Source organism: Eschrichtius robustus, chromosome 17 (genome assembly GCF_028021215.1).
Source record: "Eschrichtius robustus isolate mEscRob2 chromosome 17, mEscRob2.pri, whole genome shotgun sequence".
NCBI lineage: Eukaryota > Metazoa > Chordata > Mammalia > Artiodactyla > Eschrichtiidae > Eschrichtius > Eschrichtius robustus.
Window position 1 is genome coordinate 79,386,425 of NC_090840.1, and position 26,182 is coordinate 79,412,606.

The 26,182-nt window shown below is 46.6% G+C and overlaps 1 protein-coding gene across 1 annotated transcript in view; it reads right to left on the reverse strand.

Annotated features, from left to right (window-relative positions):
* ZFAT (zinc finger and AT-hook domain containing) overlaps positions 1-26,182 on the reverse strand; it is a 175,265-nt gene that overhangs the window by 76,138 nt on the left and 72,945 nt on the right. Inside the window, exons 8-10 of the mRNA XM_068525862.1 lie at positions 18,314-18,401; positions 16,148-16,297; positions 14,276-14,449 (exon numbers count right to left, since the gene is read on the reverse strand). Of these exons, the coding sequence (XP_068381963.1) occupies positions 14,276-14,449; positions 16,148-16,297; positions 18,314-18,401 (412 nt within the window). The remainder of the gene's footprint in view (positions 1-14,275; positions 14,450-16,147; positions 16,298-18,313; positions 18,402-26,182) is intronic.

A 26,182-nucleotide genomic window follows, 5' to 3' on the forward strand; every position in this document is an offset into this window, starting at 1 on the left:
TCTCTCCACCCCAGGGACATAGCACCCTCACGCCATCTCCGGGCCTTTGCACTTGCTGTTCTGGGGCCTGGGGTGCCCTTCCTTCCATGCTCTGCTGGCTGGTTTCCCTTCCACGACCATCCCCATCTTCCTTTACTGATTCATTTGTGACATCCCTCATCTTGTAACATTTTCATATTGAAATTGAACCGTTTCACATTCATATTTTCATATCTCAATTTTCTCAATATTTAAGGTATTTTTTCATATCTCAATTGTAATATACCCCCTATTTTATTGATTTATCTTGTTTCTCATTTAGCTTCATGACAGTGGGGTGTTTAGTTTCTGCTTTGGTTGTTGTTCGTACTACCCGCTGCTGTATCCAAAGTGCCTAATTCCAAGTGGCTCACCAATTCATCTCTGGTTGGTCCATCTGGCGCCCTCGGTGGGCTGCAGGTACTTTGGGGACAGGGACAGTAGACTTCTCATTCCACATCCTCGTGCCCGGCAGCGAAGGCATGCCAGCTATGAGGCTAGCGGCAAGTCACAGGGCCGTCCCAGCAGGATGTCTGCGCAGCCACGCGCCCTCTCCCTCCCCACAGTCACCACCATCACACAGGGCACCTCCAGAGCCTTGAATATGGCCCTGCCCACCATCCCTGCACTCCCAGCCACAGGTGATGGGACCGCTGTGGACCAGTGACCCAAGCTGAGCCAGGAATCTGAAGCCTGTAACTCAGAAGCTACTGGTCATTATACTTTCACTCTGTGGATGAAATAAGAACACAAACCAGTCTGCAAAGGGAGACAGAGACAGAACATCAGAACCAGGAGGCAGAGAGGAGCAAAGGTGAGTGACGAAGACATCCGCTCAGCAAGCGCTCCCTGAGGGGCCACTGTGTGCGGGGACTAGGCCGGACCCCTGAGCACAGCAGTGAGCAGACAGCGGAGCCCCTGCCCTCGTGGAGCTCACGGCCTGTAAGGACAAGAAGCAAATAAATCACTACAAATCACAGTGGGCTATGGAGGAAACGGACAGGGCAGTGGAGGAGGAGGAGGCCGGGACGGGGTGTGGCCACGGGGCTGAGCCATCAGGGAAGGCCTCTGTGAGGAAGCGACGCGGTCAAGCTAAGGTGAGAGGTTGACAGGGCCCAGCCACAAGAAGAGGAGGTGAGGACAGTCCTGTGAAGAAGCAACGGAAAACGCAAGGATCGCAAGTCTCTGTAGGATATGATAAATGTCCCTTTTCTGTTTCAGTGACCTCAAGTGAGTTTCTGACAACGGCAACCAAGAGTCCCAGCAAATACAGCTGTTGAATGAATCAGTGGGTGCATGAATATAAAACGCCAAGACCCCTCAAGGCAAAGACATGAAAAAGGACATGAACAAACAATGCACTTAAGAGAGGATTAAATCCGACTTAATTAATCAAAAGAAGTCCCATGACAGCAAACGCTTGCACACAGCGCTATGAACCCGTCAACGTTACAAATTCCTCACGCAGGTTACTCATGTAATCCAGCTAATCCTCTAATTCACCTGATCGATTTCATGATTCTCAAATCCCTAAAGAGTATAATAAAAATGGTAAGATCTGACATCCATTAAACTAAGAAACTGAACATGTTTAATATCATGCAAAGATGAAAGAGTTCCGTGAGAACGTTGTCGTGTTTCTGGTACAATTTTTTTGAAAAGTAAGCTGGCCGTGCAATGCATGATTCAAGCCACCAAAACGAAAGAGTCACCCTGCTCCTGGAAATATGTCCTAAGGAATTAATTCTTCTGTTAGTTAATTAATGCAAGAAAGCATTCCCTGCAACATAAGCTGTAATACCGGGAGGAAAACATTAAACAATACGTTGCCCCAAAATACGAGAATGGTTATGTAACTCACGGATCACCATCTTAATGGAACATTATACACCTCTTAAATGTATTATTCATGGACTCTACAGCAACAAAAACTAATAGTAATTTTAAAGCTAAAAGAATGATATTTATCCTTTAATCACAACTATGTAATCATTCCATCTGAACAGGAATAAAGGTTGAAAAAAAAATGTTTAAAGAATAATTCATTTGTTGTGTGATAGAACCGTGGGCATACTTGTAGGAAGGGGTTAGATTTTTGTGACTGTGGTTTTAATGTTTTCTGTGTAACAGAGAAGCATTTCTGGTAAATTAGCACCCATCTCTGAAAGGCTGGGATGTTGGATCCCATTTGCTATTGCCCACAGTCCGGAAGACGGGTCTTTCAACGTGGAACAATGAAGTGGTTATCAGTGGTTCCCGAACCTGAAGCTCAAAAGAGTTCAGTCTTTTAAAACACCGCCCAGCCTTGATTAGCTGTACACTGACTTAGGCATCTCTGCCCCTCCTCTTTGCACAGAAAAGACAGTGGCCCAATTCTGTGAATCATCTCAGGGTGGTCATTTCTTGTCTTCTGAGTCAGGATTGAACCTTTCTCAACAGTCAGAAGTCACTCTGAGCCAATTCTCGTCAGTAAGGAGAACAAAAGAAAGCAGAGTCATACCACTCTCTAGAGAAACACTCTTTTGAGGGAAGCACTCCAAGCTTACGGCAAAAACACTGGCACAATGAGAAAAGCTAATTGAAGGTACAAAGTCTTCCTCGTTACAAACGACAGAATTTAGAATCTCAGTTCCTTATGAAATTCTTGTTTGATCCAGAGGCCCAGACGTTAAACGTCAAAATCACAACCCAGATGAACCTTACAAATTTAACGAGCAAAGGAAAAAGCCAGACACAGAAGAGCACATTTATACGAATCAGTTTATATGAAGTTCAAAGACAGGACAGATCGCCTTCCGGTGTCAGAAGTCCGGGTAGTGGCTACCTTGAGGAGCAGTGAAGGGGAACAGCTCGGGGGACGGGTGAGGAGGGCTCCTGAGGGGCCGGCAATGTTCGTGTCTCATCCTAGGATGTGGTTACACTGTGTGCTTCCTTTGTGATAATCCACTGAGTGGAACACTTAGCAATTATGCATTTTTTGTATGTGTGTGATACTTTAAAAAGGTGAAAACAACAACAATACAAGAACCAAACAGTCAGGCTACCTTCCCCAGAAGGGGCTCAGGAACTGGCACCAAATTAGTTCAGGAAAGACAAGATGTGACGGGTAGTTCAAGGATAAAGTGTGAGGGCTGCATGGCAGTGTGTGAATGACCCTGGCGGCTGTTGCAGGCGGTAAGAAAAAAGACACAGTCGGCAATCTCCGCACCTGTGCTTTCCCGTCAGGCGTCCTTCTGAGTGCTGAGCTTGCTGGAGGTTTCCACTGCGGATACTGCTGCTCGTTCTGGAAACACAATCCTTCACCAGCGGCTCCTATCTTCCTCAAAATGTGTGATGGTGCAACTCCCGTTCAAAGATGGGAGATCGGGGGGCAGAAATGTCACCTCCACTACTTCTGTTCCTCCCTCAGTAGGTGAGGTACCATCTTTGCAGAACCTCCGTTTTCAAGTTTCCTCTGGGAGGAGAGTACTTCACGGCCAACTGGCTGATGGAACAAAGCTGATCTCTGACCTGCAGACACTGGCTGGGCCTGGCAGTGGGATGCTGGCTAAATCAGGTACCACCAGAAAAAGCCCAGGGTCTGGAGGCAGGCTATCCTGAGCTCAGCCCTTGACTCAGGTCTTAGGCAGAAATCTATTCAGCTTGCCCTGCCATGTAGAGGGGACAGGATTTGGAGGTGGGATGGGGGAGAAAAGGAACAGAAGTCCCTGTTATTCTGCCTTGGGTTAGACATCGAGAGGTGCCCCCAACCCTGGGAGGGTTAGGACTGCCCTTCCTGCTAAATTTCCTTCTGCTCTGGAAGGAAAGGTGCATGCGCAAGAGCGCGGGGCTGGGGAGGGGGGCAGCGGAGCACCTGCCCTGCTGAGGCCCCTGGGCTCAAGCAGGAGATTCTCTTGAGTAGAGGAGACGGGCTCCGCTCCTAAAAATAAAGCTAGTCATCCTCACCTGCTGGCAGCTGTGTGGGGCTCACTCCAGGATATACAAAGCCCCCAGCCTCGTGACCAGCACTTAGAAAATGCACAGCACCTTGGCGAGGATGTGGTAAAAAGGGAACACGTACATTGTTGTCGGGAATGTAAACTGGTCCAACCACGATGGAAAATAATATGGGGTTTCTCAGAAAATTAGAAACTGATCTACCGTATGATCCAGCAATTCCACTACTAGTATATACCCAAAGGAAATGAAATAGGATTTCAATGAGATATATGCATTCCCATGTTTATTGCAGCATTATTCACAATAGGCAAGATATGGAAACAACTTAAATGCCCATCAACAGATGAATGGATAAAAAACATGTGGCGTGCACACACACACACACACACACACACACACACACACTGGAATATTATTTGGCCGTGAGAGAGGACAATATCCTCCATTTCCAACAATATGGATGGAACTTGAGCACATGATGCTAAGTGAGATAAGTCAGACAGAGAAAAACAAGTACTGTATGATATCACTTATATGTGGAATCTAAAAAATCAAAAGCAAAGAGTAAGGTACTGGTTAATGGGGATGAGGGAGAGAAGGAGGGAGGGATAAAAACTGATGTTATTTAAGGGTACAAACTTGCAACAAGTAGTACATACGCCATAGTGATGCTTTTTTTTTTTTTTTTTTTTACTTTTTGGCTGCACCACACGGCATGTGGGATCTTAGTTCCCTGGCCAGGGATTGAACCCGCGCCCCCTGCAGTGGAAGCACAGTCTTAACCGCTGGACCACCAGGGAAGTACCACCATAGTGATCTAACACACAGTATAATGAATATAGCCAACAATACTATACTACAGCTATGTAATGAGATAAATATCACTGCAATGGCAATCATGTTATTGATACAACATATAAATGCATCAAAGCAACACGTTATACACATTACATTTACCTAATGTTGTATGTCAAATATATTCAATAAAATTTAAAAATACTTAATCATCACAAGAAAGAAATTTTAACTAGGTGATAGGTGTTAACTAAACTGATTGTGGTAGTCACTTCACAATATATACATATATCAAATCATTATGTTGTACACCTTAAGTTAATACACTATATATGAGCTATAGTTCAATAAAACTGGAAAAAAATACTTTAAAAAAAAGGGTAACACACACCACCTACTGGCTTCCTTTGTTTCCTACTGCACCCTCGTCTGCTTGATGAGTTTCCCCGAGGATGGTTCCAGCTGCTTAGTTTCTTTAAATAGAGCTCTATATAAAACCAGGGCCGAATGGAATGGCAGAAAAATCTTAAACCGTCAGAAGAAAATAAAACTGTCCCCTTGTCTTCTGGCATTTGGATTCCATCAGAAACCAAAGAAAGACAGTGATGGAAAACTTCTGTTTTAAGGCAACATGTTTGGAATATCTGCTAAATTAAATAACTCCTGCCAAATCAAACTTCATGTGTACCTCAAACTTGAAGGAACACTAAAATATTTAAAGAAAGAAATCTGCATAAATATGAACTATTACTGGTAATATCTGGAGGCATAAAAGTGAAAATGCCTTCTTATGACTGTTTATCCAGTCTTACTGAAAAAGGTGGTATTTTGCATAAGCAAATTTTTCAGAAAACTGCCTTTACCCTTTTCAACACTGATACTCACTCTTTAAATATTAACTCTTGCACCGTGCCTTCCTAAAGAAGGAATATTTGAGAGAAGAGTAATTTGATCTTTCCTAAATGACACAGATGATGTAGATTAGTCACCACAAATATCCATTTGTACACTGTGTCGAGAGTGGCTGGGAACCTGAGAATACCGATCCCTAACGGAGCAGGTATACGTACACCACTTAGAATGAACCCACACTCAACGTGAACCCAATAAACCTCCCCAGAACCCCACTGTGGTAAGCTGATAATGCCCTCCCCCCAAAACACCCAGATCCTAAACCCCAGAACCTGTAAACATTACCTTATATGCAAAAGGATTTTGCAGATGTGCTCAAGTTAAAGATCTTGAGATAGGAGATGAGCCTGGATTATCCAGGTGGGCCCAATGAAATCGCAAGGGTCCTTATAAGAGAGAGGCAGGGGGTTCAGACTCCGAGAGGAGATGTGATGAAAGAAACAGAGGGAGAGAGAGAGGGGGTGAGAGCTATGGTGCTGGCTTTGAGATGAAGGGGGTGCTCATAAGCCAAAGGATATAGGCAGCCTCTAGAAGCCAGAGATGTTAAAGGAACAGATTCTCCCCTGGGGCCTCCAGAAGAAATGCAGCCCTGCTGACAGCTTGATTTTAGACTTCTGACCTCCAGAGCTGTCACATAATAAATCTGTGTTGTTTTAAGCCACTAAACTTGTGGTAGTTTGTTACAGCAGCCATAGGAAACTGATACATCCCCATACACAGGAAACTTCATCACCCCCACGTTACAAATAGGGATGACAGAGCACCTGTTCAAGGTCATTCAGACAGGAAGTGGTTCCGACCTGGGACTGCCCCCATGAGCCCAAGGTTTTACTCACCCTGCCGTACTGCCTCTCTACACAGCCTGGTACACACGGGTCGGCCGCCTAAAGTGAGAAAAGCACCCTGCAGGAAGCATAACAGGCATTTTGCAGCAGGCATTTTGCAAAGCACACATCTTCGCAGTTCTGGCATCTGCAGTAATTTGTGCGATGGCAACTCAGAACAGAAATAGCTACAGCAATAAACAGGCAGTTTAAGAAGTCTCTGTACTTTAACAGCTGAACTTGAAGCAGCTTAGGGACGGATGATTCTCTGTAATTAGTACATCAGTTTTGATACAAGGAGGAATGGATCAGCATTAGACAGAGAAAGAAACAGAAGGCAGAGCTCAATAAAAGACCAGGAAAGAGCAAGGCACCAGAACAGGATTAAATTAGAGTCTCTGTGCCAGGTATTTGCAGCTGAGACCCCTCTACCCAGGTGAGGTTGTAGGTAACCAAGCCTTATTCAACAGTTAATCTGTGTATTAGTCTAAGCTAACTTGTTCAGTAAGCTGTACAGTTCATTTTATAGTATGAGCTCAGTTATTCTTTTTTTTTTTAAATTGGAGTATTTTTGCTTTACAACGTTGTGTTAGCTTCTGCTGTGCAACGAAGTGAATCAGCTATATGTATACATATATCCCCTCCCTCTTGGACCTCCCTCCCACCCCCTCCCCCATCCCACCCACCTAGGTCACCACAGAGCACCGAGCTGAGCTCCCTGTGCTACACAGCAGGTTCCCACTAGCTGTCTGTTTTACACATGGTAGTGTATTTATGTCAATCCTAATCTCCCAATTCGTCCCACCCTCCTCTTCCCCCACTGTGTCCACATGTCCGTTTTCTACATCTGCCCCTCTATTCCTGCCCTGCAAATAGGTTCATCTGTACCATTTTTCTAGATTCCACATATGTGCGTTAATATATTCTTATGGTTTATAAAAACCTCAGAAAAAGAGCTTCAGGTGGCCCCAGACAGGGTGCACACAGAAACTGGGACTCCTGGGTCCTAAAGTCAGCCCTCCCCTCTCCTGCCCATCACCCAGACACCAGCCCGTGGAGATAAGCCACGGAAACCTACTGCGTTCACACTGTTGCCCCACTCCCACCCCTGACCCTCGACCTGTTCTCCAGGAGTAAGCTGGAGGAAGGCTAAGAGGGACGAGACCAGTCTCACTGAAGCCTAGTAAAGGAACCTGGTAAGATCAACCATCTGGCTGCTCAGGTACCATTTTCTTTTAACTTCTTGGTTCTAGAGTGTGTGTTTATAGAAGTAAAAAGACTATGGGGCTTCCCTGGTGGCGCAGTGGTTGAGGGTCTGCCTGCCAATGCAGGGGACACGGGTTCGAGCCCTGGTCTGGGAAGATCCCGCATGCCGCAGAGCGGCTGGGCCCGTGAGCCACAATTGCTGAGCCTGCGCGTCTGGAGCCTGTGCTCCGCAGCAAGAGAGGCCGCGATAGTGAGAGGCCTGCGCACCGCGATGAGGAGTGGTCCCCACTTGCCACAACTGGAGAAAGCCCTCGCGCAGAAACGGAGACCCAACACAGCCATAAATAAATAATAATAAATAAATAAAAATTTTTAAAAAAAAGCCTACTGTAATTCTAATCAAACTCTCAACAATTTCTTTAAAAAAAAAAAAAAAAAGACTATGGATAAGTGCAGCTACTCTACGCTAGAGTGACTGTGTTTTTCAGAGGAAAGAGGAGATTAAAAAACTCCATACTTACCTCTCCTAGAATATTTCAATGTGTAGCCATGGGATCTCTTATCATAAATCGAAGAAGCAAGGGAAAAAGTGGTACTTCCTCCACTCAGACCTAATTTCCATATTCAGCTCTCCACCTGTCCAGTTACTACACACACAAGAGTGCATGAAGCTTGGATAATTCCTCTTTGTAAATTTTACCAGAAAACTTCTTATCTCCAGTGTATGAGGGCAGGTTGGATTGGGAGAAGGAGGGGACCAAAGGAATTAGCACTGAACTTCAAAGAGCTTTTTATTTCATGATTAGAGAATTCTTGTTTGATTATGTAACCTAAAGGCACTGCACCATTTAACCTCCCCCATCTGCTCTGGGTGGGCAGAATCATGTATAAAACTCTAGACCACACATCACGTGTCTAGACCCTCTTTAAAGTCAAAAGCGGGGAGATGTGTTACCAGCATGACTTCTGCATTAAATTCTTGCACCCACTGGCATACATGCAAAGGGTTTAATCGGGCCCTTTACAGATCAGTATCTCTCTTCGTACATATCAACTGGCAAACCTTTCTAACAGAAACCTTCATCCGTTCTGGCCTATCTCTTCTAAGGCACAGTAATGAGCTCCTCTGGGAAACAGGAATGAATAAACAGGAATAGATCACTTTAAAGAAGCCAATACAAGTGAAAAGTTAGATTCGCAAGCAGGTAAAGGAGAGGGTAATTACTCAATTCCTTTCTACTTCATTAAAAGATACCCAAGAAGATTCATTTAACAGTGAGTTCCTCTACCGTATTTTAAGATTTCTAACTCACAAGCATTTGATTTGCTAGAACTATCTGGGAGATGAGATGCAGAAAAGAATTGGCACTTTCTGAGTGCTCCTACATCCCATCCACTTTATGTAAGGCACTTTACATTTTCCTTCACTCATTCAATCAACAAAAATTTATTGAGCGCCTACTACAAGTCAGGCACTGTTAGGTGCTGGGGATACAAAACAAAACCAAGGGGGCTTCCCTGGTGGCACAGTGCTTGAGAATCTGCCTGCCAATGCAGGGGACACGGGTTCGAGCCCTGGTCTGGGAAGATCCCACATGCCGCGGAGCAACTGGGCCCGTGAGCCACAACTACTGAGCCTGCGCGTCTGGAGCCTGTGCTCCGCAACGAGAGAGGCCGCGACAGTGAGAGGCCCGCGCACCGCGATGAAGAGTGGCCCCCGCTTGCCGCAACTAGAGAAAGCCCTCGCACAGAAACGAAGACCCAACACAGCCATAAACAAATAAATTAATTAATTAAAAAAAATAGTAAGGTTATGATGCTGGTATACAGTATTAAAAAAACTAAAAAAACAAAAAAACCAAAACCAATAGAGTAAGTCAAAAATCCCTGCTTGAGGAGCTTACAGTCTAGTGGAAGACACAGAAAATCATGAAAATATATATATATTGCACATTAGAGAAAGACAGCTCTAAGTAGAAACAGTAAGAAACACGGAAGAAAGTATGAAGTTAGTGGGAGAGTTCCAGTGGTAGAGACAAAAAAAAAAAAAGACAAACAAGAAAACTATACAGTACACTAGAGAAAGATAAGCCAAAAGAAAAACATAAACACGAGGGGATTTGGGATGATCTGGTGGGATGTTGAGATTTTAAACACACAGTGTAGCCAGGGAAGGCCTTCCTGAGAGAAGGACTCTCGAGTGGGACCTGAAGGCCATGAACGAAGTATCCATTCAGGCATCTGGGGGGGAAGAACACACCAGGCAGGGGGAGGGCAAGTACCCTGAGATGGGCATGTACCTGGCAGATCTGCAGAGCAGGGAGGAGACCGACCCGTCTGGAGAGGTGAGAGTCAGGGGAGAGCAGTGCAGAGGAGGCCAGAGATGGGGGCAGGGTGAGGGGGTCAGAGAGATCACAGTTAGTATTCTGGCAGTCACTCTGAGACGCGTGCAACAGGACTGACTGTGGGGACAGGGCAGAAGCAGGAAAAGCAGCTGGGACGCTACTGCAAGAACAGAGGCAAGAGGGGACAGCGGCCAAGCCGTGAGGACGCCCAGAAGTGGCAGAATTCTGGATCACGTCGAGGCAAGAACACACAGGATTTGCTAAAGGACCATCTGCAGGGTGTGAGCAAGACAGTCAGGAGTGACTCGAAGTTTCTGACCCGAGCGCCTGAAAAGGAGCTGCATTTACTGAGATGGGGTAGAGCAGGGGTCGGCAAACTACGGCCCGCGGGCCGAATCCAGCCTGCTTCCTGTTTTGTAACAGCTGGGGGTTAAGAATGGCTTGGACATGTTTCAAGGTTTGTGAAAACAAACAAACTAACTAAAACAAAGAAGAATATGCAGCGGAAGCCCTAGGTGACACTCAAAACCTAAAAAATGTACTGTGTCTTTACAGAGTTTGGTGGCCCCTGGACCACAGGAGACGCACGTGCTAAGTCTGAGGGGCCTTCCAGACGCAGGCACAGATGCTGAGTGGGCAGTGGCAGATGCAGGGCTGAAGGCTGGGGGCGAGGACGGCGCTGGAAATGGAAGTTTGGAAGCCTTCACGTAAACGGTGTGTAAAGCCATGAGGCAGAGAGAATCACCTAGGGTGAGGGTGTAGAAGGAAGAGTCCTCGGATTGAGCCCTGCGGCCTTGCAAGATGTAGAGGTCAGAGCTGAGGAGGCACCAGGAAAGGAGACTGAGGGGCAGCCAGAAGCATGGGAAAAAGCCCAGACGAGGAGGGATGCATCGCCTGCCCTTCCAACCTCGCACCCACTAGGCGAGGGGGGTATAATTATTCCCACTTGACAGAGGAGGAGACTGCGGCTCAGAGAAGCCACTGAGCCGAGGTCACCCTACCAGGCAGCGGCAGGCAAGACTCAAGCCTGCCTGAGGAGCAACCCGCTGAATTATTACTGATACAACTGCGCGGAAAACCAAATAATTTCAGGCAGGCTTTAAAGCCATGCCTGCTTCTAAATAAAGAGCTAACGCTATGGTTACAGGCTGGGAGCCTCATCAAGGTAGCCAGGCCCCTAGTATGAGCACATTTCCCCGAGGAATTCAAAGCATGTTTCAGCTGTTGTCAAACAGCTCATGAGGCCATCCAGTTTACCCAAAGAAATAATAATTAAATGAGAAAAACCAGATGTCCACAAAAAAAAAAAGAAGAAAAAGGAATAATATATGTATGCATAATATTATAATTTTTTAAACAGTATCTTGCCAAACAATGTACTAGAGCAAAGATCATCAAAACAAACCAAAATCCCAGAATACACCCAACATCTTGAGAAATTCTGGCATTTCGAAACAAAATGGAAAGGACTGATTTCTCAATAAATATGCTGAATCAACTGATAACTGTCGAGAAACAAAGAATCCTATGACAGACCTTGCACCAGAATAAATGTCAAGAATATTAAATTTCATAAATGTTATAAACCCACGAAATAAAACTTGAAGAAAATACAAAAGAACTTTCCCCTAAGATGGGGAAGGTTTCTTTTAACATAGAGAAATAAATGGAAATAGGAAAAAACATAAAGGAAGAGACTGACAAATTTAAATATGCTAGCTATTTAGCATCTATACATAAAAAGATACACTAAAAACATAGAAGCAAATGGTAAGCTGGAGGGAAATATTTGCACACTATGACAAACCACTGAGATACAAAAAGCTTTCAGAAATCAGCAAAATAAAATGTGAGTACTACCAAAAAATGGGTGAGAGGTGTAACTAAAGTTTTTTAAAGCTTTTTTAAAACTGAAAAGGAAAAGAATAGCCTATAGTTACAGAACAGATCACCAGTGGAGATGAACAGCTGGTCTACAACCCAGGACTCCACCCACGAGGCTGGCCTTTGAGAAGGCGTGACACCACAGCAAGTGTCAAAACAGACACACAAAGGAGTCCCAGCAGGCCTGGGGAAGAAGAGGTCACCCCAAAGTTAGACCAGAGAAAATGACATTGCACCGCACATTTCCACATCTGAAGCACTCCATTACACTTGCCTGCTAGAATCACAGAGCGTCAAGGCTAAAGAGACCCAAGAAACAAGAAACGCTAAGGTCTCACGTCCTTATTTTGCAGCATAACAAGACCGAGGCCCAAGTAGGGAAGAAGCTGTCCCACGAGGATGCCCCTGTCCCACTGTCCTCCTGGGGGTCACACCCGAGGACTGATGCCCTTCTTCCCAGACCGGCGAGTGTTTGAAAATAAGACATGACTTTACAAATACCTCATCCTCCCAAGAAGGTCAGGAAAGAAAATGAAGAGTAACCATGCACACTTCCTGCTTTGTTAAGAAAATATTTCATAAAGCCTTTTGGGAAGGTCGTGTTACTGCTTTGACTCCGCACACATATCTGTCCATCTGAATTCCCCGTCCTGCTGAAGAGCTCAGGGAAGCAAGTGAAGTGACAGGCGGGACAGGCTGAGTGTCCCTGGGATGCCTGCTGTGACACCACTACTCACACCAACCCCATCCCTGCACGACCCAGGACGGCCCGTCCACGATCCCTGATCAGACGCGTGCCCCATCCTCCCAAAGCCTTTCGGCACCGAGCCCAGACCTCGGAGCCGGGCACGAGGCCACAGTGCCATTCCCAGCCCTCGCAGCCCAGTGGACACGCCACACCTCCCTGGCTCTGGGACGGCCGCTTCTCATAACTGGCACTGTATCTTTAGGGATTTCAGTGAATACTGTGCGACCATGTCAAGAAATAGCAGTGAGGCTTATTGCTGGCAGAGGTGTAAGAATCCACGAATAATTACAGGACTTAATGCTTTCATTACTCAGGATATGACTGCTCTACTGTCATTGTATCTTTAATTACTTTGACTATGGATATTTTAATTTAACCGCACACTGCTTAAGTCTGAATAGCAGGGCCCTGGCTTTGGTTCAGCCTGAGGCAAGCCCTGATCCTCCATTCTGACGCGTCCCAGGCCGAGCATTCGGCAGAGCCCCTCGAGCTCCCTGACGGCACACAGGACGAGATCCCCTGGAACAATCTTAAAATAAAGGTAGAACCTAACGGCTGGATCATCCTCTACGCTCTGAAATCAAAAATCTCTGTTGAAATCACTTTAGTTTTTATAGTGGACTCCAATTTTTGTATATCATTGTGCTAAAATAACAATTTATTGGTATAGTTTATTAATCTCATTACATGGAATATTGACAAGACCCTCACAGAATTGGGGTTCTAAAGGAAAATTTTAAATGTTATAGGTCTTTTATGGTCTGGCAGCCTGTCTTCCTAAAATAATTTTGTGATTCAGCCTTTCTTTCTCTATCGGGCCCCTCTCAGGGTGACCTTCCCGGTCACTGAGACGCACACCTTCCTCCCCAGAGCTCCCAGCTCCTCGCATCCCAGCGCCCACCTTCCCCATGGCCCACAAGCTCCTCTTCCTCCTGCTAGACTAGAAACTTCTTGAAGGCAGGAACTGTTCCTTATTGACCCTGTACCCCAGGCAGAGGGCAGCACACAGGAAGAACTGGGTCAGTGGTTCTTAGTGAATGAATGAAACCCGAAATCCACTCAGGTGTACTTTATCAAAGTCAAACCTGCCCAAATGCCGTTTGTATTTTAGACTGAGTCTCATTTTGGACTGAAAATGGAAACCCTGAGGTAGCTTGGATGATAAAGGGCAGCGCCTTGAAGCGTCAAGTCAGGTGTGGTCGCGGCCACCCCGCAAGACGGTCAGGCTCGGGTGGGGACGGAGGGCTGAACAGGACTGAAACTTGCAGATCAAGGCCTCCTGAGGATGCCTTATTCCCTGAAGGAGCACCCCCTCCACATCCACCCGCAACAAGTGCACGCGTGCGCGCGCACACGCACACGCACACACACACACACACACAGCGAGTGTTCAGCAAGCTCTGGCGGGGTCAGCACGGCTCCAGCGCTGAGCAGAGGGCAGTGAGGAAGCAGGCGAGCTCACCCTGCTCTCCTTCACAACGGAAACTCCAAAGGCAGAGGCTCCTTCCTGCTCGAGGTGCAGCCACGGTTTCCGCTGGACTCGGGATGTAAGATTCCAACCACACTTTTAGGGGGAAACACTCCCTGTGGGGTCACTCACTCACCGTCAGCAGTGTGAAGGAGCTTGTGGCTTTTCAGTGTCCCTTTTGATTTGAATTTCTTGCCACACATGTCACATAGGTGGGTCTTCTCAGTGCTATGACGATTCATATGAGCCTTGAGGTTACTCTTGCTACGAGTTGCATACTCACACAAAGAACATTTGAAGGGCTTCACACCTACCGGAGGAGAAAAAACAGATATACACATGTATTCACGTATACGTGTGTGTATCGGAAGGAACATATATGTACACATATCTACACGCACATCTCCTTGCCCATTTTGAATAAAGCAGTGCACCTGCTGGTCCCTAAACACGCCGCACACTTCCCCAGGCCGTGCTCCTACCCGTGCTATGCCTTCCAACTAGGATGCCCCTTCCTCCTGGGCCTGCAGTAGAATTCCTTGCCTCCCCATCAGTGCACCCAAATCCCGCCTGTCACTACTGCTGCACTGCCCACAGCACTCTACAGTGAGTAGCTGACACCCCCTCTCCCCACAGTCTGGAACCTCTGAGGGCACAGACTCGAGCATTTGGAGCAGCAGACGTTCATTCACCTGAGTTGAGTTAAAGTGACAAAAATTAACCAAGGGCCTTGGCAAAAGTCCCCAGGATCGGGCACGCAGGATCACATGCGAGAGCATATTTTAGTTCATAAAGTAAGCAGAGCTTTACAACGCTAGTCGCCGCTGCTGGGCTAACGGCTCGACTGCAGGGACGTCTTACCATCTGGCTACTCCTCCTTCGTTCCACAGACATCTACCGAGGACCTACTTTGTAGTAAACACCGAGGGTTGATTTCACGGCAAGAAGCCCTGACCCGGCCTTCACTGCCCAGAGGGAATGGACCAGCAAAGAGCCCTTACCACCTGGTGTGACGCGCTGACGGGGGAGGGGAGCTGTGTCTGCACCTGAACACGGGGTATGACGGGCACATTTCAGTGCGCCCAGCACGGCCACCCCTCATCTGTACCACCTGCGGCCTTGCAGTCGAGGAGGCCCAGGCTTTAACGAGGCTGCGGGGTGCGCCCGGCGGCACAGAGCGGGGGCACGTGCGTGCTGGTCAACAAAAAAGCGGCTCCCAGCCTCGGCTTCCGTCCAGCTCCTTCTGCCGCGTCCAGGTTCCTACTCCATCAGCTACTGTTCTCTTTACTGAACCGTTCGCTTGATCCCGTTTCGCAGAAAATACTTATTCCTCCCCCACGTGGAGCCGTCCTGTCTGCCTGCCAGCAGCACCGCAGCTTCCTGACTCACAGGAAGGGCCCCCCTGGCCCCAGGCTCCGAGCCTCAGCACCAGGAGAGTGGCGTCCTCTTCCGACGGAGAGGCACGGCCCCGCCGTCCCTAACAGCACCCTGACCTCCAACTGCCCAGCGTCCCAGAGCGCGGCCCACACCTCCCTTCACAGGCGGGCACCCCGAGGCACGGCCTACCTTCCTCCTCGCCCGGCTTCGTCTCCACCCAGGGCTTCCCCCGCCGCCGGAATCAGAGGACTCTGCCGTCCTCCTGGCCTTCCTTCACCCGAGACACCAGCAACTCCCCCCCTGCCTACCACCACCAGCGCCCTGGGGCGGCCACCAGAGTTACCACCGTGACCAGGCCAGTGCAATTGCTGCTCTCCTGAAGCTTGCTTTCCGCCCAGGAGTTGTGGTGATTTGCTTAACTACGGCTCCAACCAGAGCTGCAAGGAATGCACACCGCTGCTCACCGCAACTGCAACTGAGTAATGCTTTAAATCTGGCTGACGGACACATTTCTCAGCACACTAAAGAAATTCTAACCACAGGGGATGTGGAGATGTAGCTTCCTCCTGAAGAATTCCCAAAGGAAACACAAAATCACAAAGGGGCTCCATTTTGACGGAGGAATACTCACCTTCATGAGCCCAAATATGACGCTGAAGGTCTGAGCCATTCTTCATGAAATAGAAATCACAATACGGGCATTTCATGGCTCTCTTTCCGATGAGCCCTTTCAGCTGCACCCTCCTCCCGAGAACCTCGGAAATGGTGCTCATGGAAACCTCTAGAAGAAAAGCACGGTGATAACCAGAAGCAGCCAGAGAACCTTGGTTCAAGTTAGATGTCAATGAGCCTCCTGACAGAACCTGAACCTCCGGTCAAGCCCAGCAGCTCTGACGCGGCGAGTTAAGATGTGCCTCGTGGCGTCACGTGATAGGACTTCGGCCTAAAAAGTCAAACCAGAATCTAAGCAAGGCTCAGATCTAAATTTCTGTTAACACAAAATGTGAGGGATGGAGAAACAGTATCACGAGGCCACAGCAGGACAAAGGCAGAATGTGAAACCACTCAGGAAAAGAGACCCAGTTTCCCCAACAAATCCACGTCATGGGGAAAAAAGCAGGGCTGGGGCTTATGTCACCTACGTTTCTGCAGAACACAAGAAACTTAGGTGACATAACAACTCGATTCAAATAAAACAACTGTAAAAAGGAAAGTCTGTGTCAACTGAGGAAACTCTAAATGGACTAATACTAACTGATAATAAGAAACTACTTTTAATACTGTTTTAATGGTGATGTGTTAGTTCTGTTTTTTAAAAAGTCCTTGTTAGCTGGAGATGCAGGCTGAAGCTTTTTTATGGGGAAATCACATCATGTTGGGATATACTGTAGAATATTTGAGGGAAAAAAGTGGGGGTCAGCTCCTGCCAGCAGCTTGACCAAACATAGACAACTGTGGAAGCCGAGTTATGGGTACCTGGGTTTTCTTTCTATTATTCTGCATATTTTGTACACATTTGAAATTTTACATAATAAAAAACTTAAAATAATAAGCAAAAGTTGAAGGGGTTAAATGGGTATCCCTGGCCTACACTGGACACAGGTTACACAGGATGCGGATTAACATGGGGAGGACAGAACTGGGCGGTCAGAGAATCACATAACCCATGTGTCCCCACGTGGAGGAAGGCCACAAGGCTCCCCGATCCCAGAAGAAACATGAGGGTTAGCGCACTTCCATTATTTCTTCATTTTTCTCCAATAGCATCTTTAATCAGTGGGTCAGTTCCCCAATAGGAGGAGCAGACACAAGGTAAGAGAAAGAGAAAAGGGACACGGACCTAGCTGCTCTGTTCCCCATTTATGCACACACAGCACACATCTGCACTCACGGGCCCCGAGCGATGTGGCACCGGGGGTCTGGGGACAAGCCGCTAAGGATGGTGGCCCTGCCTCAAGGCTCTTGGGCAGCGGGAGAATACCAGTGCCTAGAGTACAGGGGTGAGTGCACCGTGATGGGCCGCACTGGGGGGGGCCACCAAAGGCTCCCCAAGGTGGCTCTGAGGGAGGACGTCGAGAAAACACAGGAATTGACCGGGCAGAACCAAGGAACAGGGTCCCAGGCGGTGAGAACAAAAGTGACAAGGCATGTGATGCCCAGGGAGTTTGGGGGTTGAGGACAGCGAAGGTGACGGTCACTCCAACTCACTGGGTTCCTCGGCCTGGGAGGGAGCCTACACCCCTCGTAAACCATCACTTGGTTCAGGAACCTACAAAGAGGGCCAAGGAAGTAGAATCTGTGTCGGGTCTGCACTGGGTAAGTGACCCGTCTAAAGGCAGTCACAGTTACTATTAAAAGGGGAGGGGAAAAAAAAAGGGGAGGGGAGCACAGGGAACTCTACTCAATACTCTGTAATGGCCTATATGGGAAAAGAATCTAAAAAAAAAAAAAGAATGGATATATGTATATGTATAAATGACTCACTTTGCTGTACACCTGAAACTAACAGAACATTGTAAATCAACTATACTCTAATAAAAATTTTTTAGAAAAGGGGTGGGGGGAGATCATGAGACTGGGGCAGACGTATCTGAAGACCAGATAAAAGGATAAAATGAAGCACATAATTATATAAACTCCTGAGCTTTAAAAAAAAGATAATTCTTGCCCTTGAAGTTACTCATATCTTTATTCCCTCTTATATTTCCATTTAATACAGTTGATATATAATGCTGTGTCTTAAAATAAACATAAGCATTTTAAAATCAATCTCCCACTCTAAGATGCATAACCTTACCGGGATGGTTGGTCTTGATATGTGACTTTATCAATCGATCTTCTGAAAAAGACTTTTCACACACAGGACAAGAATAACTCCTTTTGTCCTTAATAGAAAGAGAGCATAATCAATGGACTGTCTCGTTTAAACTCAGGCTCTGTGGGAAAATACCACCACCACCACCATCACCGTCACAGCTAGATGCACAGCGCGCCTTTCCCAGCGCCCGGCATGCAGTCCGCAGCTGGCCCCGCACAGCCCGGGGAACTCGAGGGCAATGGGGCAATGGCCTCACCTCCATTTCAGGAGGGAGGGACGGGCCTTAGAGACAACGGTCCTGTGGAGGTGGCCAGGCCAGGGGAGGGCGGGGCTTGGCCTCGAGGTCTACCATGCAGACCAGGGCTGCTCCACAGCCTGACACGTATTCTGCCCTCCAGTGCTCAAGGCATGGTGTGTGTGAAGGGTTCATATAAGCTATTTTATTGAGACTCGTGACCACTCTTGAAGGACAGGCATTATTACGCTGTTACAGATTAAGAAACCAAGACCAAGGGCAAAGAGCCCCAGGTCTGCGAGAAAGAGGCAGCGTCGGAACCCGAGGGTACGGATGCCCACCCCAGGCTCCGACCACTCCAAGGCCACATCCCACCCAGGCTGCAGGTAAGGAGTTCACTCTGTGCTGCTGCTGGCTCATCAACCCACCTGCCTGCAGTGCTACGTTTTCAATTAGGAAGAAGCTTCTGTGAAGGATCACGCCATTGCTCATCTGCCTTTCCTCTCAGAGCTCACTTTAATGCCATTTCACATGACAGTTCTTCAGAGGGTGGGTGTTATGGTTTAAATTCTGCCCCCACAGATTCATGTGCTGAAGTCCTAACCCCCAGTACCTCAGAATATGACCTTATTTGGAAATATGGTCATTACAGATGTAATTAGTTAAGATGAGTTTGCAGGCCCTAATCCAATATGACTAGTGCCCTTGAGTGGCGTGGACATATATACACTACCAAATGTAAAATAGATAGCTAGTGGGAAGCAGCCACATAGTACAGGGAGATCAGCTCGGTGCTTTGTGACCATCTAGAGGGGTGGGATAGGGAGGATGGGAGGGAGATGCAAGAGGGAGGAGATATGGGGATATATGTATATGTATAGCTGATTCACTCTGTTATAAAGCAGAAACTAACACACCACTGTAAAGCAATCATACTCCAATAAAGATGTTAAAAAATAAAAAATTTTTAAAAAGGAGGAAATGTAGACAGAGACCTGCAAGAGGGAGAACGCCATGTCTCCATGGGAGAAAGAAAGTACCCAAACCCACCCCAAGAGAAGAAAATTACAAGCCAGTATCTCTCAAGAACATAGATGCAAATATTCTCAACAAACTATTAGCACATAAAACCCAAAATGTTTAAAAAGAACTATACACCACAACCAAGTGGGATTTATCCCAGGTACAAGGTTGATTCAACATTCTAAAATCAATTAATGTAATCCATCACATCAACAAGCTAAGAAATAAAAATCACATGATAATATCAATAGAGGCAGAAAAATAATTTGGCAAAATCCAATACCTATTCATGATAAGCAATCTTAGTAAAGCAGGAATAGAGGGGAACTTCCTCAACTTGATAAAAAATATCTACAAACAACCTATAGCTAACATTATACTTAATGGTGAGAAACCAGAGACTTTCCCACTAAGATTAGAAACAAAGCAAGGATGTCCCCTCCCAGCACTCCGTTTTAACATCATAGCTGAAGTCTTAGCTAATTCAATAAGACAAGAAAAGGAAATAAAAGATATAGAGATTGAGAAAGAAGAAATTAAAATTGTCTTTGTTTGCAGATGACATAATCACCTATGTAGAAATTCTCAAAGAACAGACAAAAACACTCCTGGAACTAACAAGCGATTATGGCAAGTTACAGGATACAAGTTTAATATACAAAAGTCAATTGCTTTCCTATATACTAGAAATGAACAAGTGGAATTTGAAATTAAAAGCACAATACTATTTACATTAGCACACAAAAAATTCAATGCTTAGGTATAAATCGAACAAAATATGTACAAGATCTATATGAGGAAAACTTCAAAACTGATAAAAGGAATCAAAGAACTAAATAAACGGAGAGCTATTCCACGTTCAAGGATAGGAAGACTCATTGTTGTCAGATGTCAGTTCTCCCCAATTTGATCTACGGATTCAATGCAATCTCAATCAAAATCTCAGCAAGTTATTTTGTGGGTACTGACAAACTGATTATAAAGTTTATATGGAGAGGCAAAAGACCCAGAAGCCAACACAGAATACTGGAGGAGAAGAACAAAGTTGGAGGACTGACATTACTCAACTTCTAGACTTACTATAAAGCTACAGTGATGAAGAGTATGTGATATTGGTGAAATAACAGACAAATAGATCAAATGGAACAGAACAGAGTCCAGAAATAGGCTCTCTTAAATACAGTCAACTGATCTTTGACACACGAGCAAATGCTACACAATGGATCAAAGATAGTTATCTCAGGCTTCCCTGGTGGCACAGTGGTTAAGAATCCACCTGCCAATGCAGGGGACACGGGTTTGAGTCCTGGTCCGGGAAGATCCCACATGCCACAGAGCAACTAAGCCCGTGTACCACAACTACTGAGCCCGCACGCCTAGAGCCCGTGCTCTGCAACAAGAGAAGCCACTGCAATGAGAAGCCAGCGCACCGCAATGAAGAGTAGCCCCCGCTCGCCGCAACTAGAGAAAGCCCGCGCGCAGCAACGAAGACCCAACGCAGCCAAAAATAAATGAATAAATAAATAAATGTATTTAAAAAAAAAAAAAAGATAGTTATCTCAACAAATGATGCTGAAACTGGACAGGCACATGCAAAAGAAAAAAAAAAATGAACCTAGACCAAAACCTTACACCCTTCTACAAATATTAACTCATAATGGATCACAGATCTAAATGCAAAATACAAAACTATAAAACTCCTAGAACACATAGGAGAAAACCTGGATGACCTGGAGTATGGTAATGATTTTTTAGATATAACACCAAAGGCATTATCCTTGAAAAAGAAAAGAATTGATAAACTGGACTCCATTAAAATTAAAAATTTCTGCTCCCTGAAAGACACGGTCAAGAGAATGAAAAAACAAGCCACAGACTGAGAGAAGATATTTTCAGAAGTTACATCTGATGAAATAGGCCAAAGACCTGAACAGACACCCTACCAAAGAGGATATACAAATGACAAGTAAGCATATGAAAAGATGTTCCACATCATATGTCATCAGAGAAATGCAACTCAAAACAACAAGGTAGCATTACATACCTACAGAATGATCCAAATCTAGAACACTGACAACACCAAGTGCCGGTCAGATGTGAAGCAATGGAAACTCTCATTCTTTGCTGGTGGGGATGCAAAATGGTATAGCCATTTTGGAAGACAGTTTGGCACTTTCTCTCAAAACTGAAATACTCTTACTATATGATCCAACAATTGCACTCCTTGGTATCTATCCTAATGAACTGAAAACTTATGTCCACACAAAAACCTACACAGGGATGAAGCAGCTTTATTCATAACCGCCAAAACTTAGAAGCAACCAAGATGTCCTGCAGTATATGAATGGACAAATTGTGGTACAACCAAACAATGGACTGTTATTCAGTGCTAAGAAGAAATGAGCTATCAAGCCATGAAAAGATGTGAAAGAAACTTAAATGCATATTACTAAGAGAAAAAAAGCCAATCTGAAAAGGCTACATATTATATGATTCCAACTATAAGACATTCTGAAAACAGCAAAATGATGGTGACAGTAAAGGGACCCGTGGCAGCCAGGGAGTAGTGGGGAGAGAGGGGCGAACGGGCGGAGCAAGGAGGATTTTCAGGGCAGTGAAACTACGCTGTAGGATATACTATAATGAGGGATATGCAGCATTACACATTTGTCCAAATCCCAAAAATGTGCAGCACCAGGAGTGGACCCCAGTGTAAACTATGGGCTCTGGGTGTTACTCACGTGTCAACGTAGGTTCATCAGCTGTAACAAAGGTAGCGCTAAGGTATGGGATGTCAAGGGTGCAGGAGGCCGTGCACGTGTGGCGACAGCGGGTACACGGGGAAATCTCTGTACTTTCTGCCCAGTTTTGCAGTGGCCGATGCCACTGACTGCCACCCAGGCTACATCACAGGGCCCAGGCTTGTCAATGTACTCCCATCAGTGAGCTCCTATGCCCTTGACCTTCCAGGTCACCCCATCACTCCCGGCACCTGCACACAGGAACTGGTGCTCTCACGGCCTTTTGAAAGACGTCCCGGGCAGCACACATCCTGGAGGAGGCCTGTCTCCACCCCTGGCTGCCCCAGTGTCCTCCTCATCAGAGCTGATGGAGGCATTCAGAAGGGCTTTGAAGGAGTTTACACTGATCTCTCCTGAGCCCTTGCTATTTGATTTTTTTTCTTTTAATCTCTGATAGTCTGAAAGCAATTTATCTTAGAGCTTATCAGGGTCCCTCATTTCTTGATGCCTTTGAAGACTGTGGGAAGGATGCAGGCAGTGGGAAAGGGTGTTGGAGAAGGGTGCACGCTAAGGACTCATTTATTTCTTTCTCAGAAACCTCAGTTCCCGACCGGAGATGAAAACCCAAACTGACACAGCAAACTTAAAAAGCACAGTGGTGAAAAGAGTTCTCGGCAGAGGAGGAGAGAGAGCCCCGCGCCGTAATGGCGGTAAAAGAGCCCAGCCCTCGCAGTTTGTTTGCTCTGATGGAAATGGCCTTCAAAGCCACACAGGACTCTTTGAAAGAAGGCAGGTGGCAGCAGGAGGCAGTGGCCATGGGGTGTGGGGCGGAGGCGGGGCGGGAGGAGCTCCGGGGCTGAAGCTCCGAGCCCGGTTCGCAGCTCTGGGCGAACCCCGCCTTGGTCTACGCCTCTGTGGCAGGTTCCTCAGTCCCCAAAGCCACAGGGCGATTCTCAAGTCTGAAACCAGCGGTGGGTGGAAAATATCAAATCTGCCTCCACCCTGCCACCAAGTGTATTAACGATCACATAAGTACACCTATAAAGTATCTGACATCAGGTTAAAAAAATAAGGTGGGAGATTCCACTCTGAACAATTTCTCAGGAATAAAAAGGCCACGGTTCCAGCATCTGCTGACCTCTATGGACTCACTCATTTATTCCTCAAACCTTCCGGGGCCCCTGTGCTGTGCTGGACATAGCACTGGGGACAAAGGTGGGAGACTCTGGCCCTGCCCTCAAGGGGTTCATAAGCTGGTGAGCACTGCCAGCACACAGAGGTCACTAATCATCGTGGGACACAGACAAAGTGTGACAAAGACAGGAAAACGGACACACACATTGTGGCTAATTTAACAAGTTAGAAAAGAGCCAGAAACGCGCTCCATATGGGATTTCGACTCCAGGCTCTTCCTGCACTGAGCGCGGCTCTGCTTTGCCAGGCTGTGCCCCTCACTTCCGGCCCTCGGGCTTGCTAACAGGCAGCTGTTTTAGACCCAGGAAACTCCGCTTGCCCGAGGTCCCCAGCACTGCGGATAGATGCTCAAACAGGGCAGCACAGAAACAGACAGTCTGCGACCACGTAAGCAAAGACCGTACTCTTGCAGCTCTTAGAAAGGAAAAACCTTTTGTCCAATCGCTTTCGTTCAATAACATTTTCCTCTACTTAAAAAAAAAAAAACTACAGACAGACCCATTTATTTCCAGAAAGATACTGGAGGTCGCTCCATCTACTTCTCTGTGTCGGCAATATATTATTTTAGTTTACTTCCAGCAAGGACACGTAAGATTTCATAAATACATTTACTTACCTTTATAGCCAAATACAGTCTACACACTTCTCGAAGACAGGCATTAATTTTAAACGTTTGTTGAAAGGCCACCACACCCTGGATGGAAGCACCGCCACCACTGTTACTATTCCTCCTCCCGCCTCCTGCTACGCTACTAAAACGGAGGAGCTGGTGTAGACTGGCCTCCCCGTCATGCCTGGACCTGTGCTGGGTCCCCCACGATCGTTATCTCACTAACTTCCCACGGCAGCCCCGGAAGCGGGGACTGCCACCCCACTTCACAGACGAGGGGTCAGAGAGGTTAGGCAGTGACGCCACACCACTTGCAGATGGTGGAGTCTGAACGCAAGACCAAAATGTGCCCGCTCTTCCCAAGTGCGGACTTGTAACTGCTACAGTGCCCTGAGCGTCGGGTGCCTGAAGATCTTCTGAGAAGTAACACAAGGCAGAGACAAAGCGGACAGACTGACGTATCCTGAACATCCACCATAAGCTCGACTTCCTGCTACATCATATGTCTGTATCAGGGCGAACTTATTTAAATAACAGGTTCCCAGGTCCGCCCCCCCGCCCCAAATTATGGTGGAGCTCTGAGCCAGGAATCTCATTCATAACGTGCACCCCCAAGTAATTCTGATTCAGGATGTCATAACTTACATCATCGGGGTCAATGACTTACAACGTTATTTAATGGGACCTACACAGGAGGTCACCCATTTGACATCACCACCCAGAACATACTTGCACACACAGTGGCATATAAACACACTGAAACACAGGACGAAAGGTCTCAGAAAACAATACCTATTACCTTGCCATGGGTAAATAGTGCTGATCATTTCTATTTCATTCTATTCCATTTCATTTTTAAGGTAAACTGGTTGTAATCCACTAATTTCACAACCCTATAATGGATCATGACCTGGGGGCTGAAAAAAACACTGACCTGGGTGTTCTATACTTATTTTCTAGTTTAATCCTCACAATCCTGAGAGGTCGGAGAGAGTACCATATCTCCATTTTACAGATGAGAAAACTGAGGCTTAGGGAAACTAAGCAATTTGCCCAAGATCACAGAGGTGGATATGGGGTCTTAACTCTAACATGCTAGAACCCAAAGGCTCCCTTTTATTGTACAGAAACCATGTTTTCTCAAGTCTCCCTTTCACAAAGTTTGCACAGTGCTGTAAATAAAATGGGTTTGCTCCAGAAAGTCATTGACTAACTCCTTTGACCAGGTCCCCACGTTTCCTTGATGCCAACACATCCTTGACTCCAAGTCACGCCATCTGGCTACTAATGGGAGGGAGGAGATGGTGGGAAGAAGCTACATTAAACGTACACACACCTTCCAGTCATTAGGTGTATCTTTAGCTAAGAAACGGTTATTGAGAGTCACAGAAACGGGCACTCAGCCAAATTATCCCGAAGTCCTAGTGCAACCGGAATGGACATGACTATAGGCTCATTTTCGGAGGGATAGCGGGGGATGGATTCTACTTTAAATTTCCTTAGTTTTTCCACCACATGGGAATCTTGTGTTGCAAAGAGGTAAGTGTCGGATGGAATGTGAGAGCCCAACCAGACTTTCAGCGCCCCTGGCCCCATCTCTCTGGGTCACAGGCAAGGAAACCAAGGCCCACACGCACGTGGGGACTGGACCCAGGTCAGAACGGCACTGGGCTCCCCGCCGGAGAGACGCCTCCCCACGCTTGACCAGCGTCCTTAGGCACCTTCACATCACAAAGGTCGCTTGTGCTCCCTCCTTGGACCCTCACCAGCACCCTGAGAAAGTGGGGTGCGGTATGCACACCATTATTGCGTATATATATATCTTATGTCTCCTTTTACATGAAGTGTCCACAATGGGCAAATCCATGGAGACAGAAAGTAGACGGGTCGTTGCCTAGGACTCAGGGAGGGGAAATAAGCGATGACAGACAATGGGAGGCCTTTCCACCGTGTCACCATCCCCTTGGTGCCTGTGGCTTCATCACAGACATAACTGACAGGCTCTAAAGACGAATGTGGTCTAAACTCAAAATACTGGAACCTGT